General features: G+C 42.6%; 1 protein-coding gene across 1 annotated transcript; it reads right to left on the bottom strand.

Moving 5' to 3' along the window:
• Nucleotides 1-3,011: 3,011 nt before the first annotated feature.
• Nucleotides 3,012-20,140, bottom strand: CD63 (CD63 molecule). The gene is made up of 8 exons (XM_069970057.1): nt 20,037-20,140; nt 19,727-19,805; nt 6,955-7,140; nt 6,775-6,849; nt 5,517-5,612; nt 4,672-4,809; nt 4,105-4,188; nt 3,012-3,709 (listed from the first exon to the last, which is right to left on the bottom strand). The coding sequence occupies exons 2-8, from the start codon at nt 19,790-19,792 to the stop codon at nt 3,644-3,646; spliced, it is 711 nt and encodes a 236-aa protein (XP_069826158.1). The 5' UTR covers nt 19,793-19,805; nt 20,037-20,140; the 3' UTR covers nt 3,012-3,643.
• Nucleotides 20,141-20,444: the final 304 nt, after the last annotated feature.

Below are 20,444 nucleotides of genomic sequence, written 5' to 3'. Positions count from 1 at the left end.
CCACAGGTTAACATCTCACACACCAAAAACACTAAGGGTCCAATTACATGGCCCAAGCATAAAGTGTAAACAATCTGCTAGATTGGCGCTCGTTTTCTGAGCAATTACACGGGCCGACTATCAGGCGGCAAGGGCTGCACAGACATAATTAGCGATGTCTGTGCAGCCCTTGCCTTTAGTGTAAAATAATAAAAGTATTTACTTACATTACCATGTTTCCCGGTGTCCTAGGGCCTTCCCTGGTCTCTGCCTTCCGGTCTCGGACAGTGATTTGCTTAGTGTATACTTGACAAAGACCCTGGATAGGGTCAAAACGTCGTATTTCATGTAAGCTGTTTTGCTAATAAAGCATTGAAAGATTCCCTGTGGATGTTGTTGGACCTTCTCTACTATATATTACCTGGACCCACTGGAGGGATTACGGGTCTACCAGCGTGCATTCGACACCAAGGCACTATTGGGTCTATTGGTGCTGCTGACAAACACTGCTACTTAAAAGCAAAAAGTACTATAGCACTCCTCCTTAAAGACTATCCAGTCTAAAAATAATGAAAAAACTTTGCAAAAATAAAGATGCAATAGTTACCAACCCCTACCAACCCCGGTGTCCAAACAGGGTCAAAAACAGTCCAAGTAACAAAAAGGTAACAGCATCTCACAAGGCGGAGGTAGATAAAAAGCAAGTTATTTTATTCCAGCATGGCACAGATACAACGTTTCAACCGCAATGGTCTTTTTCAAGTACTTGAAAAAGACCATTGCGGTTGAAACGTTGTATCTGTGCCATGCTGGAATAAAATAACTTGCTTTTTATCTACCTCCGCCTTGTGAGATGCTGTTACCTTTTTGTTACTTAAACACTGCTACTTGGCTTAGTGGCTTGTCAGTGCAGAAACTGGACCAGTAGGGAACAGAAGGCAGAGCTGCAGAGATCGGGGAACAAGGTAAGGTAAGTAAACAGTATTTTCTATATTACAAACACTAGGCATCGGCTGCACATCACTATTATACGCAACGATGAGCGCCCCACGATTTTAGGTCATGACCTAAAGAAATGATCCGCCGATTATAGTCTCATCTGCTGATCGTTCTATATGCCGATCGATTCAACCGATTATCACTCTGTGTAAAAAGGCCCTAACACTCCTAATCTTTGTATTACATTTATTGGCTGGGCATCAATGCAGCTTCACCTTTTCAAATTATATAGAAAGATGGTTGGATCATTGTACAAATTAGGCACTTTTACCTCATGGTTATTGCAGTTGCCTCTGAATAGCTCATGCAGGATGAACCTTTATACCTCTCATCTGAAGTGTTAAAGGGGTTGTCCCATATCTGAAAGGATGGGTATCCCCAGGGGCGTAGCTAGGATTCATGGGGCCCCATAGCAAAAAAACTGTATGCCCCCCCCACACACACACACACACACAAATATACACTCACCGGCCACTTTATTAGGTACACCTGTCCAACTGCACGTTACCACTTAATTTCTAATCAGCCAATCACATGGCGGCAACTCAGTGCACTTAGGCATGTAGACATGGTCAAGACAATCTCCTGCAGTTCAAACAGAGCATCAGTATGGGGAAGAAAGGCGATTTGAGGGCCTTTGAACGTGGCATGGTTGTTGGTGCCAGAAGGGCTGGTCTGAGTATTTCAGAAACTGCTGATCTACTGGGATTTTCACGCACAACCATCTCTAGGGTTTACAGAGAATGGTCCGAAAAAGAAAAAACATCCAGTGAGCGGCAGTTCTGTGGGCGGAAATGCCTTGTTGATGCCAGAGGTCAGAGGAGAATGGGCAGACTGGTTCGAGCTGATAGAAAGGCAAGAGTGACTCAAATAGCCAACCGTTACAACCAAGGTAGGCAGAAGAGCATCTCTGAACGCACAGTACGTCGAACTTTGAGGCAGATGGGCTACAGCAGCAGAAGACCACACCGGGTGCCACTCCTTTCAGCTAAGAACAGGAAACTGAGGCTACAATTTGCACAAGCTCATCGAAATTGGACAGTAGAAGATTGGAAAAACGTTGCCTGGTCTGATGAGTCTCGATTTCTGCTTGAACATGACAATGAGTTTACTGTACTCAAATGGCCTCCACAGTCACCAGATCTCAATCCAATAGAGCATCTTTGGGATGTGGTGGAACGGGAGATTCTCATCATGGATGTGCAGCCGACAAATCAGCGGCAACTGTGTGATGCCATCATATCAATATGGACCAAAATCTCTGAGGAATGCTTCCAGCACCTTGTTGTATCTATGCCACGAAGAATTGAGGCAGTTCTGAAGGCAAAAGGGGGTCCAACCTGTTACTAGCATGGTGTACCTAATAAAGTGGCCGGTGAGTGTACATATACATATACGTACACACACACACACATACAAAAAAAAACAACACTCATGGCCAGAGGCAGAATCCTATGGTTATATACATAGGTGCAGGAGCAGACTACCTTTTGCTTAACCCTTTATTTACTGCAGTGTGTAAGTGACCCAGTGTTCTCTTACATGCTGCAACACAAAAAAGGGTTAATACAGAAGACAATTAGCTCTCTCCTTTGCTACCCCTGCACTGATAACCCCTGACCTCTGCAGGAACTCAGAACAGAGGTTATCAGAGCAGTCAGGAAGAGAGCTAATTGGGTTTTTTTTCAGCATGTTAGGAACACTGGGTCACTTACACACTGCAGTAGATACGGGGTTAAGCAAAAGGACACAAGAGGCTCTTATCTTCCCTGGGCCCCCTCCCTCCACGGGACCCATAGCAACCTTCCCTACCTCTATGGTAGCTACGCCACTGGGTACCCCCATCCCGACTGGTGGTGGGAGGGGTTCCTGCCAATGGCTTTGTTGTGCCTCTTGCAGTGGGGCACTCCCTGCCACCAGCTGTGCAGAAAGCTGCAGCATGTTAACTATGTATCCAAAGGTTCTTGTTTGCCATGTATATTAATGGCCGCCCTAGCCCCAAGAAAACAAATATGAACTAATCAAGCTCAGACTAAGCCGTTCTAATCACTTTATTCTTATCATTAAAAATGTTCTGTTTTGTAGAAACGGAAAGTTAGGCACAGTAATTGTAAATTACAACATAGCACATGCTATTTAGCAAAAATTACAGGGCACAGCCCCTTGGCATCACTTATGGCACAGCTTACATACACTTTCTTTTTCAATTTTCTTTGCATTGAAAAATATATAGTCAACTCCGTTGTGGGCAAAAGGCAGAAATATTGTTAAGGCACTGAAGGAATGTTACAGTTTATTTCTACTTTTTTTTCCTATGCTTTTTCCCCCATAAATTATCTTAAACAAGACTGGTAAAGCTTTAAAACAAGAGAAAATCTGTTACTTTACAAGTGCTTGCAGGCACGTCTGTAGCTAAAGTGTGCAGTATAAATGCAAGAGAAAAGGAGACGTGACAGCTACAGGTTTCCCTTAAACACATAAAAACAACTAGTGATACAAAGTAAATTCAATTCACACAGGGAACACCACGCTTTGCCTTATCAAGCTACAATATGGCATATGAATACAGGCTGCAAATCATGCAAGTACACCAGCCGCCAACATGCATCTTAATAGGGCAAAGGAGGAAGTGACATCACGGCATAACATTGTACAGTGGAGCCGATCACATGACTTCATATCCGCTTCGGATTCCCCTCATTAAACAGCAGGCAAAGATAATTCCCAAGACCTAAAAGATGAATTAAAAAAAAAAAAAAGTGTTAGAGGGGTTGTCTGGGAATCCATTGTAAAACATACCCAAGAGTGGTGTTAAAATGGGGGGCATTCAAACGCCTATTTATAAAGAAAATTATAGATATTTTACTGCATTTGTACATATCACTAAATGAGTGCTATATTCCATATTGTCAGCAAGTAAAACTTTTCACCACAGTTGTACGTGTGTTGCCTATCCCACATAAAACACCCTCATGGCTCCAATCACATTCATCCAGGCATCATGAATGATACTGGTAGTAATAGGGGCTATGTTTATATTTAAGCCAAATACTTTACTGTATGTTCAACCTCCCCATACTCTCCCCACCCCCTTCCCACAACACTTACAAGGCAATATGTACTCACCTCAAAGAATGCAATACCCAAAGCAACTCCAGCTATGATTCCAATGCTGCTTTTAATCCAGCTTTCTATTTTAGACACACAAGGCTGTGTATATAAATAAAACAAAAACATATGTATTAAGAATGTAACATGGCCATACAGTTTAATTACAGATTAAGAAGCCTCCCCCAACCCAATAATTTACAGACATTTCCATAGCCTGCATATACAAAATCTAAATGACGTCCGTCCATTTATAATAAGGGTGGGGAGCTTTTCAGATGTGAAACTTGGGGTGCGTTCACTAAATTTTTATTATATACAGGAAACAGCACAGAGCTGGAGGACAACTCATTCAAGTAAAGTCAGTCGGGTCTGAAAAACCCCAAACAATGAAAAGACTTCTGACAAGTCGTAGTGACCTTTAGGACCTGCAATCTTTACAGATCTGCGCTGGCCCGTTATTTGCAGTAACTTTTGACACCTGATCAGATATTTTAAAACAAGTTACTGATTACACCAGGTCTCTCTTCAGGGACCTGCAGCAACTCACGATTACACTAAAGGACTACATCTCTTTATACTTACATCCGTGTAAATTTTGGAAATGTCCTTGCCACAGTCTGTAGCGTTTACAATACAGCAGGAAGAAGGCACTTCATGTCGGGATTTGAAAGGTTCATAGTCATACCAGTCTGTGTAATTTTTAACACCACAGCATTTGAACTAGAGTGAAATAGGACAAGCATTAAGTATTAGTGGCATAAACCAGTGATGTATACAGTAACTATGTCATCATTATCAGAGAAGAGCATCACCTAGGTTCTTCATGAATGAAAACATGTTCAAGGTTGTAGATTTTCCCATTCTACTTCTGTACTTTATGATGGGGACGGCCATCTTGCCAGAGTGGCCTTTAACACTTAAAACTGAGGGGGTAGTGTCTTCTTGAAGAGACTACAAAGCTGGCGTACTGACATGTTTTATAAACCATATAAAAGTTTGCTCCTCACTGAACCCTAACGGAGGTAGCATTGCTTCAAGTCCGTGATTGATCTTTAAAGAACCTTGAGAACAGCACTATGAAATATGCTTTACAGCAGCTACATGGACCAGCCTGAAGTCTGGGGACGAAACATGAACCTTGAGTTCTAGGCCTGCTTTATGGCCCATACAGGGAGAGTGAGAGATTTTAATCATTTTTTTTACATAAAAACTTCATAATCAGTTTTTGGGTTTCCCTTTAAGCATTAATGTTATAAATCCTTAGGCTGCATTCCCAAGTCTGTGATATACAGTCCGTACACAGGATTTAAGTCACCTCTAAATGGACTTCCTACATCATAATTCATTATGAGCAATGAAACAGCAAAAGCACTATGCTACTGAACTGACAGACACAGACCGCCATTCGTGTTTATCTGATCACTTACATCTCTCTGCAGATTATTGATCGTATCCCTTGATATTTGCGAGCTGTTGTAGTTTTTAATATCATCCATGAGAGTGTCTGTGAATGCGTTCTGTATCTGAAATAATCAAGAACAAAATGATAATGAAACGCATTGCATAGTCAAGACAAAACCTGACACCTATACATAGTGTAACCTATAGGAGTTGTCTCCGCAGAGGCACAGCATTAGGCACCTGGCCCTATAGACATTGAGCACGAGCATGGCCACTGGATAATCATACACCATATAAACTGCCGTCACCATGCAGTAGAGGGAGTCTTTGTGGTCCAGAGGCACTAAGGATTTACAACCTTTCTAATACTGGATGACTACTGACTGATGTAGGGTTGTTCACGTATTTAATCATATTTATTGACTACAAAGCCAAGAACAGATTATAGAGGACAAATAGAGGAAAACAAACTTTCCTTTGCAAATCTATTTCCGGCTTTGTATTAATACCTAAAACATTAACATATCCTAAAAGAACCAGCAACCACTCCATTGTCAGCTGATGGCTGAGATTGTGCTGCTCTAAAAATCCTTGTTTGTTACAAATCTCACATACAGGTACTGTGCAGCCAACAATGGTGTAAGTCAAAGGCTACACAGTCACAGAGTCGTGTAAAAAGCTAAACAAGTGGAAGGTCCTTATCCTAGCTAGAGTAAACTGAAGTTGTTGCAGTCACTTACTACAATAATTAATTGTATTGAGCAATGATGGGCACAATATTCCAAACTTTAGGAGCCAGTCAGACCCGTCCAGGAGCCAATTTCATTTATTGATAGTCCAGTTATTACTTGCATACATGTCTATGGAGAGCACCTTAAAGTGGTTCTCCAATTAAAACTTACTTGTCCTCTATCCTGTGGATAAGGGGCAAGTAATAGATGAGATCGTGGAAGGCCAGACCTCCATACCCCCCAGCGATCTCCAGATCCTCTGTTTTGAATACAGCCACCGGCCGGCTATTCATTTTTTATAGAGCCGCCGGAAAGTGCAGAGTGCTGGGCCGGGCTGATCTGGAGATGAATGTGGCTAAAAATGAAGAAAGATGGACTGCTGAAGAGTACGGTGGTCATTAAGAGTCCTAAGATAGTTGCAAAAATTAAAGAGAGACATAGCAAGCAGTGGGATTTTAAGAGTGAGAGCAGTGTGGTCCTGACTACATCTCTTGGTGTAAGATACAGCCATCAGTATATGGGTTTATGGTGAATTCAACAATAGATGACTTACCTGATTCCTGTAAACATATCCAGCGATTGCAGCTGCTATTTCTACCAGGAATATCAGAACCAGGAGAACGGCAAACTGGTCACAGAAGATTGGACATAGAAAAGAAACAGATTGTATTAAGATAAATCATCTTCTACATAAATAACAAACATCAACTATAATAGGAGAAAGCGGCCTCACCGTGGTGACCATGCAGTAGTTTTCTTTTGCAGCCCCGCAGCAGCCGAAGAAGGAGATGAAGAAAATGACGACCCCCACTGCAATAATGACAATTGGGGCACCGGATGAGGCATTCTTAAATAAGTGGGGGTTCTGCATTTGGATCAAGACATAGATTCCCAGTCCTATGAGAGCACAACCACATATCTGCCGAGGGAAAAAAATAAATAAACACTCCCTGTAAATAGTTCACTACTAGTCAAGATAAAATGCAATAACAGTCACCAAGCAATTCACATTACAGTGTGTACCAATTACATGGATGTGCCATATTTTATAAACAAAAAAATATTTACTTTAAGGCCTTTGAGTTACGGTAAAAACACTGATTACTAGATACCCAGGCGAAGCATGCAGTTGTGCAGTTTGCTCCCTGGCTCGTTGTTTGATCAGACTCAATTGCATGAGATGCACTCGGTTTCTGGCCCTTGTATCACTAGTATTTTGCGCAGCTCTTTAGACTCCTTCACTAGGGTGTATGAGCTGCATCCATACAGCACTTGAAAGTGGCTCCAAGAAAAAAAAAAAAAAGAAAAATCTCCCCTTTATCAACTGTTTTTTTGTTGTTTTAATTAACAAAACTGTCTAGAAAAACAATAATGTGTTATTTCAGCAAATATTCTGGTCATTTGGTTTACAAGAAATGGTGTTCATGATGCCAGACAATTCACGGAAGGGACCAGGATTGTGTTACTTCATTCTAATCATCTACTTACAAAAGAGTAGGACTGTCGATAGCGGTTATGGCTAGGGCAAGTAAATGTGAGGAGACATAAGAGGATGTCGGGCAGATGCTAGTGGTGGACTGTGAAAGAATAATACAGAGTGCCTCTTTCTGTACTGAGTGATTATGGAGAGCAATAGAAGGATGTCACGTGTCAGGAAGATGGATGATAGATTTACCAGCTGAAAAAGACTACCCATACACATGAGAGCATGCCAATACAACAGGCGATGAACTAAAAAAATATATTTTTGGGGGGTGTTCTAGAGGATTGGTTACATTAGATTTCCTTTGATCCCACAGGAGATAAGCTCTTGGTAGGAGAGTCTGGCAGCGAGCTTGGGCTGACCATTGTTTAAGATGTATGGACATCTCAATAAAGAGACCGGGACACATACGTGTAAGTGTAAAAGAGTAACGCCCAAAGATCTGCAAACAAGACTATTTACTCAGTCCCTTATCTGTAATAAGGTTAATGTTACATGGCGAGCACACGCCTTTACTCTACCAACAACCCACCAAGGGCACACACATGACTTTTCATAGTCATAGGCCAAATATTGTGTTATGATGAGTCAAACACCAAATGTCCTCTCTGCTCAAAGTGGAGACGGCTACATCACACTGCGGTCAGGAGTGCAACTTCCTCATTTACACTGTAAGACGTGGACAGTATTAAATTACTGTAGTCCCGTCTTGTCCTTAAAGAAGCAGTTTTTTTTTTTCTTTTTAAATAATTGTTCCCTGGCTGCAGGCTGGCACAGATACACATGAAAGATGATCGGTGTCGCGCATCACGGCTTTGTTCCAGTCCTACGGTGCAGCTTTGATCCCGCCGGTGCCCACGTGACCTCTTCAGCTCAGGAGGCCGGAAGTCAGGGTCTCCAATCCATCTCTTATGAGAGTGCTCTCCCAGAACAAAAGGAGTCAGGTGGTAATTTTTCCATCACGCCAGATCCCTATCTCCCCTGATATCTGTCTGTGGTTCAGGGGAGCCCCATACATGACCCAACTGAAGATGTATGGAGACCTTTACATTTGCACATTAAATAGCCGTAATACAACAGAACAAATGCTCAGTTTAGAATTGTGCATTCCAGGAATGTGCTAGTTTTACATATTTATGTGTACATGAAGATAAAGTGATCATAGCGTGGACTATTTTTCATCTTCGCAATGTAACCAACATTAATAGTTTTACAGTTTTGCTTCAACAACTTTCCTGCACAACTATGCATCTCCATGGTAACAGACAACAAACTGTAGTCTGATGCTGCAGTCATATTCCCTACAATCTATTCTCAACTCCTTGCTAACACAACATATGTTAGCACAGAGTAAATCAGGCCATACACATTAGGCATGTGCAGGCCAAACCCAGCAAATTCAGTGGCAGCAGCTTGCAGAGTTTACACAGTGGGGGAAATTACACTACACATGGTTGGTTTGTTGTCTGTTACCATGGAGACACTCCAAATCATGCAGTTTTTTTGTTTTATTAAAATCCCATTACAAAGTTTCTTTATTTAGATGGTGTTTTGGTGACTAGTTTACAGAGCTATTACGTACACCTGAAGTTAAACGTTAGTTTTAAAGAACCCAGAAAAGGAACATCCGAATATTCCATAAGACACAGGCTATAATAGACACCATTATATATTATGAAGACAGCTGACTTCACATTGTCTCTCAAACTAGCCGCAGGCAACAATACAAAAGATTCATTTTACAGGCGGTCACTGCTGTGGGGGTGGAGGGAGATGTGCTCTCACATAGTCTCTGATCCTTCCACACTAATAATTCATATCTTTAAAAGTTTTTTGCTGAAATAACACCAGGAGTTCTCCAAAATAACTGCGCAGCTATGAGCTCATCTTCTGGCAGACTATGGCCGAGTGAGATCATCTGCTTTTTACATTACAGTCACATGCCTTGCAAATAGATAGGAGGGTTTTTGTCTTCTTCTTTATAAAACTTAACGGAATTTTTGATCAGAAAATGATAAACTGTTTAACTTTTTAATGTTAAAAATTTCATCTCTAGTAAAGCAAAAATAAAAATAGCATATTTTTTTATTTTACTATGTATGCTAGAATCTTAAGGCCCTATTACACCAACAGATCTGACGACAGATTATCTGCAAAAGATTTGAAGCCAAACCCAGGAGTGGATTTGAAAAGAGGAGAAATACAGGCTTTCCTTTATGACCTGATCTCTGTTTATAGTCTGTTCCTGGGTTTGGCTTCAAATCTTTGGCAGATAATCTGTCGTCAGATCTGTTGGTGGAATAGGGCTTTTACAGTCTTCATTCTAAATAGGATCAGGATCCCAATAGGACATTCTGAGAGCTCAGACTCTGATGTGATAGGCAATCCCTGGTTTTCAATGGGAAACTGCAATTTAGGTCACAAGGAACTGCAGTAGAGGGGCTCAAATTTAAAAAGAAACATCAGTTACCAGGACACAGATTAGTTCCTTTAAATAGGATCAATCCATGTCCAAAATGTGGGAACCTCGTGTCGGACTCGTGTTTATTAGGAGGAATCTGCTCCATGTTCTTTGATGTTGAAAACCATGATGATCTGAAAGCTTATTAGAAAGTTGAGGAACTATTCATAAGTTGGGGTTTCTAAGGCAACACCCCACTATAAAGTCTTCAGGACGTGTTGCTGGAATGGGAGCGAGTGGAAGGTCACATTTTTTTTTTCTTGCCTCCTGCCTTCCCTATAAATACTTGCCTACAGTATTCACAGAGATATATGATATACAGATGTCCTTGACATTATCTAAACTACAAAGACTGGGAAAACCCCAGGTAATACCAGCCCTAAATGCATAAGGTTGCTCTGTGCTCCACCCCGCCAAAGAATAAAATAAATCTTCACAAGTTAAACACGCCATAAGCCAAGAGGCTTTCTTTCTAATCTGTGGTTTCGGACATTTCAGCTACCAGAAACACAAGTCATTCTATAGTGAATATTCATTTATGTAGACGGCATGGCTGTGTGTCTGAACGCAGAAGAGCTCTGTAGCGTTCATGGTATGGCATGTTTCCAGTAAGAGACAGCCTCTATAACAATAAGTCAGCCATAAAGCACCAGGCCACACGAGCTCTGTAACACACGGACAGTCACTTCTTAATAGGTAACCAGACCCGCACAGTCTCTGGATGAAAATTCCAATGTTTTAATTGTTAGCTTCATGGCCAATCAAAAGATGTAATACTGTGTCCAATGGTGTACAACACACTTCAAGTCATATCCAAAGCAGATGTAGCCTGTTGTGAGGAGTCAAACTTCCCATCCAGAGTCCTGAGATGGTAGAGAATGACTCAGGAAAACCACCCATACAAAATAGAGTTGCTAGAAAAGAAAAATGTATATATATTAGCTGACTTATGTTAATGGCCCCTTTCCTCCTCTCCTGGGTAAACCATTTTCTTTTTAAAAGCAGGTTACTCTCCTATTCCATAGCACATCTATACACATGAATGGGGGTAATGGGGTAAAGGGACTGCTTTAATAAAAAAAAATAAAGAGCTGGGAGTTATCCAGAATTAGGGCAAATTCGGCGCAATTCCACAGAATCCCACCGTGCTGCTTTGAGTGAATGGGAGAGCGCGCGCCTCCACTCTCCGCTCAAAGAGTGAACATGTTCATTCTTTAAGCGGAGAGGAGAGGGAGCGGACAGGCAAACGCTCTACCATTCACTCAAAGCAATACACTGAGCATGGCGGGATTCCACTGTGTTTGCTCAAGTGTGAACCGGCCTTTAGTAGACAGCACCTTTCTTTACAAGCTATGCTGCTTTTACACAGAACGATTATCGTGCGAATTTGCACGATAACAATCGCATTTGAGCCATAATCGTTCTGTGTAAACACAGCGAACGATCAAGCATTGAGCTAAAAATCATTCATTTTGATCTTACCACATGTTCTTAAATAGTCCTTCGCAAAAAAGTCGCACATCGTTCTGTGTAAACAGCCTTTCAACCTGTGTGTGAGATAGGCTTGAGCAATCGTAAAACGATTGCAATGCGATTTTTTTTTTTTTATACGATATATCGTTCCGTCTAAACGCTGATCATTCTAAAAAACACATCGTTCATCGTACGTTCGGGCGAGTTATCGCTCCGTGTAAACGCAGCATTAGTCTGTGCTATTACAATTCAAATCTATTTACTTCAATGGAAGTGACCTGCAAAGCCCATACCCAAGCTGAGGGCAAGAGTGGTGCTGTTTTTTTTTTGTTTGTTTTTTTATTAAAAAAAAAAAAAAAAAGTCTGGCTAACATCTTATTTTTACGAGGTTATATATGTAAACTGTAGAAAGTCTTTTACACTGCTCTCAATCCTTATTCACTATGAGTAATCTAGCAGAATATACCTTTTATATGGAAAGTCTTCCATTAGAACTGGACCATGCACTTTATATAGTGACGCAGAAAGGTGTATCAGACAAATCATGCATCATATAGGCTATAAAACTATGTACATTCCCATACACACCCTATAAAAGGGAAATCTAAAAGCAAAGCCTGTTAAGGCAACCCAAGACTTACACCCCTACTGATTTTAGGTCACACAACAGAGAATTGAGTGTTAGAATATGGGTAAAAATACATTAACATGCAACTGAGAACCACCCCTGCTCTCTGGACAACCATCTGAAGCCAAAACCAGGAATGGATTTGAAAAGAGTAAAAATCTCAGGCTTTCCTTTATGACCTGACCTCTGTTTATAGTCTGTTTCTGGCTTCAAATCTTTGGCAGATAATCTTATATTGATTACACCAATAGATGTCTGAGAGTTTGTTTGTTTTTTAGCCAAAGCCAGGAACAGACTATAAACAGAGAACAGGTCATAAAGGAAAGCCTGAGATTTCTCCTCTTTTCCACTTCCACTTCTGGCTTTGGCTTAAAAAAAAAAAAAAAAAAAAAAAAAAAATCTGTAAAATAATCTGTCAGACATCTTTTGGTGTAATAGGGCCTTAAGGCTGCGTTTACACACAAATAATTGACCAATTTATCTGACAGATTTTTGAAGCCAAACCCAGGAATGGATTTGAAGGTGAGAAATCTCAGTCTATCCTTTATGACCTGTTCCCTGTTTATAGTCTGTTCCTGGTTTTGGCTTCAAAGATCGGTCAAATAAATTGGTCAATTATCTGTGTGTAAATGAAACCTAAGGACCACAAAATCCCGCCAATGAATAGGACTCTGGGATCTTAAGAAATGAAACCAAAGTTGCTTCTGAGAATGGAGCGGAAGTCTTGCATGCACACCATCACTCCATTCTCTAAGGTGGGAGCTGCCAGATATAGTCAAGCCAGTGGGCAGGAGGAGGGCACAGTGAGTAAATGCAATTTAATAAAGAGGTTTGTTCTCATCTGCTCTATGCCGTGTATGGAAAGTGTCAGAAAGTTGTTCTCCTTACACAGTCAGGTCCTGTGTGTATAAATTATTATATTATTCTTGTTTTATTATGTCAGTGCTGGAAATTATGATTATATATACAAATATCATAATTACTACCTAGCAAACCCATAGATTGTTACATTAGTTGAGTCCCCTACTAAATCTTTATGTTTAATTAGATATAAAGACAGTTTTGTGGGGTTTTTAACAAATCTAGAAACCAGGTGGTTAATCTAACACAAGCGTCCCGCTATCAGCTCTTGTGCCTCTTCTCTGCGGCTTTATATCACATCGGTAAATATTGATCGAGGCAGTCACCAGGCGCTGAATACTCAAGTCATGGATGTTAGTCACATGAGATAAGCAGACACCATTCATATACAGGTAGGCTGTAGGGATATAGAGCAGGAGCAGTACAGCACAGTGATACATAGTTCAGTGGAAGAAAGTCAAGGCAGGTCAGTACTTTATATTACTATCTGTAAGCAAACAGCGGCTCACACATGGACCAGTCACATCGTAGATAGTCCAGTCTGCAGGCAGCATGTTATACAGCAGACTGATATACTGTATAGGGTCCCTGATGGCCACTGCTTCATGTGGCTTCCAAAACAAAACGTCAGCAGGAACGGCCCATTCGGCCAATCAGAGTGAAGGGATAAAACCTCCTAGGTAGGTCCTAGGTGATCTCCGATACAGAACAAGCAACCAGAAGGTGCTGGAAAAGAATGCCACTGTCTACAAGAGCTTCAACAAACACGGATCCTACAGGATCGAGATTTACTGCTGAAACCCTTAGGGCATACACACACACACAACCCTTCCCCATATGCAGTACTGCAGCTTTCTCCAAGCACAGGGGCATATCTGAAGCCTTCCTATTTCTATAGGAGCTTCAGAGCTGAACCAACCACCTAAAGGAGGAGTCAAGCAGATAATAAAAACTGGCAGCAGGTGCGGGGGGGGGAATGATTATAAGTACTAACCTACCTCTTCCTGTGCCCACAACGAGTGGCAGGACTGGCTGGACCTCTGGAGCCAACATGTTACGACCCAGCTAAGGGACTGGCCACTCAGCTAGTCACTGACTGGGGCAGGGCGACGCTCCAGTCAGATTGGATGAGTGGCCGATCCATCAGCCGGGACATGCCCCGCCACCCTGCAACTGCAGTTCAATTTAGTTATCATGCTAACTAATGGAGCCGTGTGGGAGGTGGTTTCCACCACTGGGGGCAGCCGGTTATCCAGTTAGCCAGTTATCATGCTAACTAATGGAGCCGTGTGGGAGGTGGTTTCCACCACTGGGGGCAGCCGGCCACCTCCAGTGCTTCAGCCTGGGATGGTGCTCAGAAATAGACCGGCACGAAAACCTGATGGTACATTCACTTTAAATAGTTCTGCAACAGTTGGAGAGCCAAGGGTCACCATCATTGTAGGGGAAAAGAATAGGCAACTGCTGCCCAAATGCAGAATAGAACAGAGCATGCAAATGATGGCGAGAAAGCTGGAGGACAATGGCTGCCTTATATAAATAGACCGCCCAAGAGTAATTTTATCCCCTAGAGACAATGTGTATACATACAGTATAAAGGAGGCTTCATTTCTTTATGCAAAAAGGGTGGCAACTGACAAAGAGGAAGTTGATAAGACAGGAAACTGAGAAAGTCAGAGAGAGTTTCCATGACTTTAGTGTAATGAAATACAGTCCCCTTACTGGCACAGCACTATAACATTGTCAATTGTTAGAACAGCGATAACCACCAGCTAAATACGAGCCATGACATTACCACCTACAGAAAAGTCACTCTGTAAATGTATTGCAAATACAGCAGGAGACCTACAATGTAGGGATATGCTGCAGATTTTGCCAAGTTATGCATGAACAATCATTCATGATGGGGGAACTGTTAAATATTAGATCCAACATGCTGGATTTTTTTTTTGGGGGGGGGGGGGGCAGTGGAGAAAACAGTTGGGCATGTTAGCCAGCTATCCATACACATGAACTTTGAACAAACTTTCAGCTAACAGGCATCACATTGGATGTGTGTCTGCTCAACCAGTTGGCCTTCTAATGTGTATGGGGGCTTCCTCTCTCCCACCCCACAGCAAATGTCTAAGCATAGAAGGATTGGACATAATTATTTCAACTGGCTAATCCTTTTGTCTGTAGAGGCTCTTCTCTTGAGAAGTTTACCAAACCCTCATTTGACCAACAGCCATCGTATACAACCCCTAACCCTCCATGCAGGCTTGGCCATGTGTTCATGTAAGTTTCTGCAACAAATTTGTCACTTCCTCAGAAGAGAAATATTCTATGAATAGCTCATCGATTTTAGCTTTAGAAGAGACTATGGTTTATGTAACTTGTTTAATAGTAGAAAAGAAATAGTCATTCTTCTAACCCTCATTTGAGATTGGGGCTTCCTCAGGGTATCAAGGAGCTACTGAATAAGCAGATCAGGGTGCAATGTATGAGCAAGGCTTTCATTTGTCTGCTTTTTCTGGTTAGTTTGGCTGAAGTTGAAGAAAAAGGTAACATTCAGCTTGGTCTTCATAAAAGAACAGATATTAGCCCTGTGGCATTAAAAACCAGTCTGGAGCGTAACATCCCCCCCCCCCCCCCCCCCCCCCCCTTTCCCCGCTGCTGCTTTATCTAACAGACTGCAGACAGTCTAAGGGATTAATGGATTTATCTTATCTTTCTCTGAAATGGCACCCAAATGGTCATACGTTTTTAAGACTCTGAATTAGAGGCTTTGAGGAAACAAGTTAATATACACAGAACAAAAGGCCCAGGTATCACCATACGCTGTTGGGTTAGGCTCCAGTAGAAGAAAAATTTGAGAAGTGCTGCTCTAAAGGATGTCCTCACATCTACTACTGTCATAACAACTTCCTATACCAGTGACCACAAAGGGAATAAGCCAGTGCAAGGAGAACAAAATGGCCAATCCTTCCCACCACCATCGGCTGTTAGAGAGCTTCTACATCCCTATACACACACACACGCAAGACAGCTAGGCAGTCTGGCCTAATTCAGAGGGTTTGGTCAACTTTTCTTCAATGTGTATGGAGGACCACACCTGTCTCTGGATTGTGTCTGGTATTATAGGTAAGTCCTAGTGAGCTGCAATAATCTTCACATTCTCTTTAGGAGCCAAGCTGCCATGTACCTCTAATGCTACACAATCCCTTTAAGGGTATGCTCCTACTTAAGGGACATATCAGGGGAATGCAGCCGTTGCGTTAAATAGATGCCTGGTAATAAAGATCATAATCATCATCAACGGCTGTCTATTTGACTAGATGGCCACTATATTACTGAAGTGGGAACATAGCCTAAATGGGATTACAAGTAATGAGCATGACAGATCAGATAGTGCGCAGAGGACTATTGAGAGATACATGGAAAAGCCATTATAATCTTATTTCTGTGTAAAAACCAACTACATAGTGATTCAGTAAGGAAATGGTCACATTCCACAGACCACACGATTACGGCATTCCTTGTTTTTCTTCCTTTTATACCATCGTCCTTTGCTACTAAAGATACTTCAGCTAAACCTGTAGTTCAAGCTCAGAATGGGAAAGAAGCCCTAGAATGATCATTGCACAACTGGGATTTCAAAAGTAGGGGGGGGGGGGGGGTAAAAGGACTGAGGTAACAGTGTACAGTAAAGGTAAGACCAAATTCACATGCAGGGTGGAGAGGTTACAGAATGACTACAGTTACAAGTATTCTAAATGTTATGGTCAAAGGGTGCACAGCAGTTTACTGGATGACTGTTAAAGGGGTTTTCCAGGACTATGCAGATGACTTGTCCAAAGGATGGCTCATCTATATCAGATCGTGGGGGGTCTGCCTCTTAACTCTACTGCCGATCAGCTGACTGTGGGTGTTGCAGCCTCTTCACTTCCTGCCAGGCAACCCTCCACACATCAGGTAGTGGCCGATTGATGGGTGTCAGATGCCCTCACCTATCTAATGGTGCGTTTACACGTAACGATTATCGTACAAATTTGCGCGATAACGATCGAATTCGAACGATAATCGTACGTGTAAACGCAGCGAACGATCAAACGACGAACGATACATCGCTCATTTTGATCTTTCAACATCAAATCGTCTTTCATCAAATCGTCGTTCGCAAAAAATTTGCAAATCGTTCTGTGTGAACAGTCGTTCGTCGATTTAACCAATAGGCTTAAGCGTTCGCAAAACTAATTTTCCGTACGATATATCGTACCGTCTAAACGCGGCTCGTTAGGAAAAAAAAAATTTTTACTCCGACATTGTTAAATCGTACGATTGGGCCAATTATTGTTACGTGTAAACGCACCATTACAGTAAAACCTTTACAAGAAGGCCACCCCTTACCAGACGAGATTTTATGTAACAGGTCACACCATATATTTTGAATGGTGGCCATTTTCCCCACAAAACATCCCTTTTAGTGCAGTTTTAGTGGTCTTTAAGGAGACATTTTACTGTATATTGAACAAACAAACTCTGAAAACCCTTTGAGGAGAATGCTCACGGCTACAGTCACTATGTAGGAGATTTAGCAAACTAGTATAAAGTAGAATTGTCTTAGTTGCCCTTAGCAACCAATCAGATTCCACCTTTCATTTTTCAAAGAGTCTGTGAAGAATGAAAGGTGGAATCTGATTGGTTGCTAGGGGCAACTGAGACAATTCTACTTTACACTAGTTTGATAAATCTCCCCCTATATTCCATATTAGAAAAGTCTGCACTTTGTGAACCTGGCCAAACAGCAAGTAGAATAATAAATAATAATTTATATAGTGGCAACAGATTCCCCAGGAAGGAGGAAGAGAAGGTACTAAGTGGCATTAAGCTTCAGTAAAAGTCCCAACAAGAAGTCTTAAAACTAGGAACACCGGTATTTTCACTGTAAACTATCACAAGAATCTAGACTCTGACATTCCTGATGGGGGCGCAAAACCAGTTTATGATGACTGGCTGCAGAGTCACACAGACACATATAGGGTTAATATAAGGACTGAGCATGGGCAGCAAGGAAGGGGTGGAAACCTTCTGCTTGCATACACAGTAAATACAATATTCTCTATACAGTAAACAATGAAAACAAATACAGCTCTGCTACATGTGAACAGCTAGAAGACAACTGCCCTGCCACCTTTCCAGTTCACTTGGGTGGGTGGGTGAACACAGGCCTAATGTTGTGATAGGTGGTGTGGATAGGTAAACCTTGTAAAGGTCATGTGGGTGTGTATATCATACACACAGAAAACAGGGATATCTAGTATGAAGGCTTATCATAGCCATAGGATATTGGTCGGCTCAGTATGGTAGATCAGTACACACGCTTACCTTCCCAGTTTCAGGGCTGGTGCCCACAGTCCATTACCCCGGTCCCTAGATGCTTTCTGGTGTAGAAACAGGACTTGGGACGTGATGCGTCAGGCCCATTACGTCACATGCTAGGTCCAGTCTCTACACCAGGAAGCAGCCCGGGACCAAAACGGTGGACTGTGGGCACCAGCACTGGAACCAGGGAGGCAAGTACATGTTTTGAAAGTTTGTTTGTTTTTTCCCCCATAATCTTTTGGATCATTCATTGCCCTATAGGCCAATATGGGGCACAGAGCCAGACACGTGGCTTATCCAGCATGGTTAGGCTAGATTCACACGAGTTTTTGCAGTCAGCTTAACGTATCCGTTTTATGGGGAAAAACAAATTATGCAATTGCGTGCGTCTGTTTGGATCAGTTTTCATTATTTAAAAATTAAAAACTTTTGACCACTTTTCTGCATGTTAAATGCAATGTTATTTTGCTGGTATCTGAACACACAATGGCAACTACACGGCACCAGACACACATACTTAGGGGCCTAGAGGAAAATAATAATAATTTAGCATTAACAGATAACAGCCAGGAAGGCAAAGGGCAATGTTTCCGACTCCTGTTTCCCCATATCCTGCACGTGATCACAACATCACAAGACATGATTGTACTTGCGGTCCATGTACGTAGCACCGTGCACTCACACTGACTCCTGGTCAGGGCTGGTAGCCACATTTATTTCTTCCTGTATCCAGCACAGACTACTGAGCCAACTTTACAGCGTTTTGTACTATACAATGGATTACAGATCCTCAATAATAAGTCAGCTTTGCAATCCGCCAGCCATCAAACTGGAGATTAACATTGAAAACTGCTCAGTTTAACGCTAATGACGAGCGAATAATCAGTTTCCCAGAGACAACAGTGTTGCTGTAGCAGGCGAGCCTTTGTAGCAGGCGATGGCGGTGTAATGTGACGTTACAGGAGGGAGACAGCTGGTGTTGATCTGACTCCACCTGGCTGCTGGGGGCCCATAAGGTTCCATTTACTTTCCTTCTGTAGAACTTGAACCTCAACCACCAGCTGAGCACAAGTAATCCAACCCCAAGGGGCGACGTCTTCCAATCATCCCAAAGGAAGCCAGGCTATCACCATCATGGGATGTTACAGGAGCCGTAATATTACAACGCAATCGCTACGTGTCCTCTGTGGTGTACAAAGGAAGAGGAAGAAGAGGACAACAAACAGCACACTTACCCAGAACAAGAAGTTAAAGATGAAGATGAGATACTTGACACATTTCATGCCTCCTTCCACCGCCATCCTGCTGCTGTGTCTGCACAATAAGAGGGAGACAGGGCGTGAGAAGAGGGAGCAGGGAGTATTTATAGGGCTGAGGACGCTGACCCTCCCTGTCTGACACTACTACACCCAGAACAAAGCAGCACTCCCCCAGCCTGGGCTCCGGGAGGGGAAGGGTTACATGCACTCTCTATAGAGGATTCCCCCAGGAGTGCGGGCTCCACCATTAACCCTCTGAGCCCCAGTGCACCCGGCACACACTCACCTCTGCTGCGCCGCTCAGATAGCCGTCCGCCCTGCCTGCTGCTCCGCACTCTGTGAGCCTCACTTATGGGAGAAGAACCGGGCGGGCGCCTCCTCCCCCCGCCAGACTTCCTGCCCCCGCTCTCCACTCACAGTCATGTGACCGCCGGGCGTGTTCGTGTACTGTGGGTGGCCTCGTCCGGGAACCCCCGAATCTCGCAACAGGAACTCATTCCTGTGCGGTGACCGTGTATGAGTAATGGGGGGCCCTGATCGGTGCACTGTGTATGTAGGTAGTCTGCTGTAGTACTATGGTCAGGAGACCATTACACATTACACCCCAACAGTCCTGATCACTGTCTGCACTGTAACGCTGCGTTTACACGGAACGATTATCGTGCAAATTCGCACGATAACGACCGAATTCGAA

Source organism: Dendropsophus ebraccatus, chromosome 5 (genome assembly GCF_027789765.1).
Source record: "Dendropsophus ebraccatus isolate aDenEbr1 chromosome 5, aDenEbr1.pat, whole genome shotgun sequence".
Lineage (NCBI taxonomy): Eukaryota > Metazoa > Chordata > Amphibia > Anura > Hylidae > Dendropsophus > Dendropsophus ebraccatus.
This window is presented reverse-complemented; position numbering and strand designations above follow the sequence as displayed.

What these genes read in the sequence shown, in the direction of transcription:
- CD63 (XM_069970057.1), bottom strand. Translation starts at nt 19,792, where the DNA reads ATGGCGGTGGAAGGAGGCATGAAATGTGTCAAGTATCTCATCTTCATC. An exon ending in TCTTTAACTTCTTGTTCTGG is followed by an intron (nt 7,141 to 19,726) that starts GTAAGTGTGCTG and finishes TTCCCTCGGCAG; the next exon opens with ATATGTGGTTGTGCTCTCAT. An exon ending in ACTACTGCATGGTCACCACG is followed by an intron (nt 6,850 to 6,954) that starts GTGAGGCCGCTT and finishes TTCTGTGACCAG; the next exon opens with TTTGCCGTTCTCCTGGTTCT.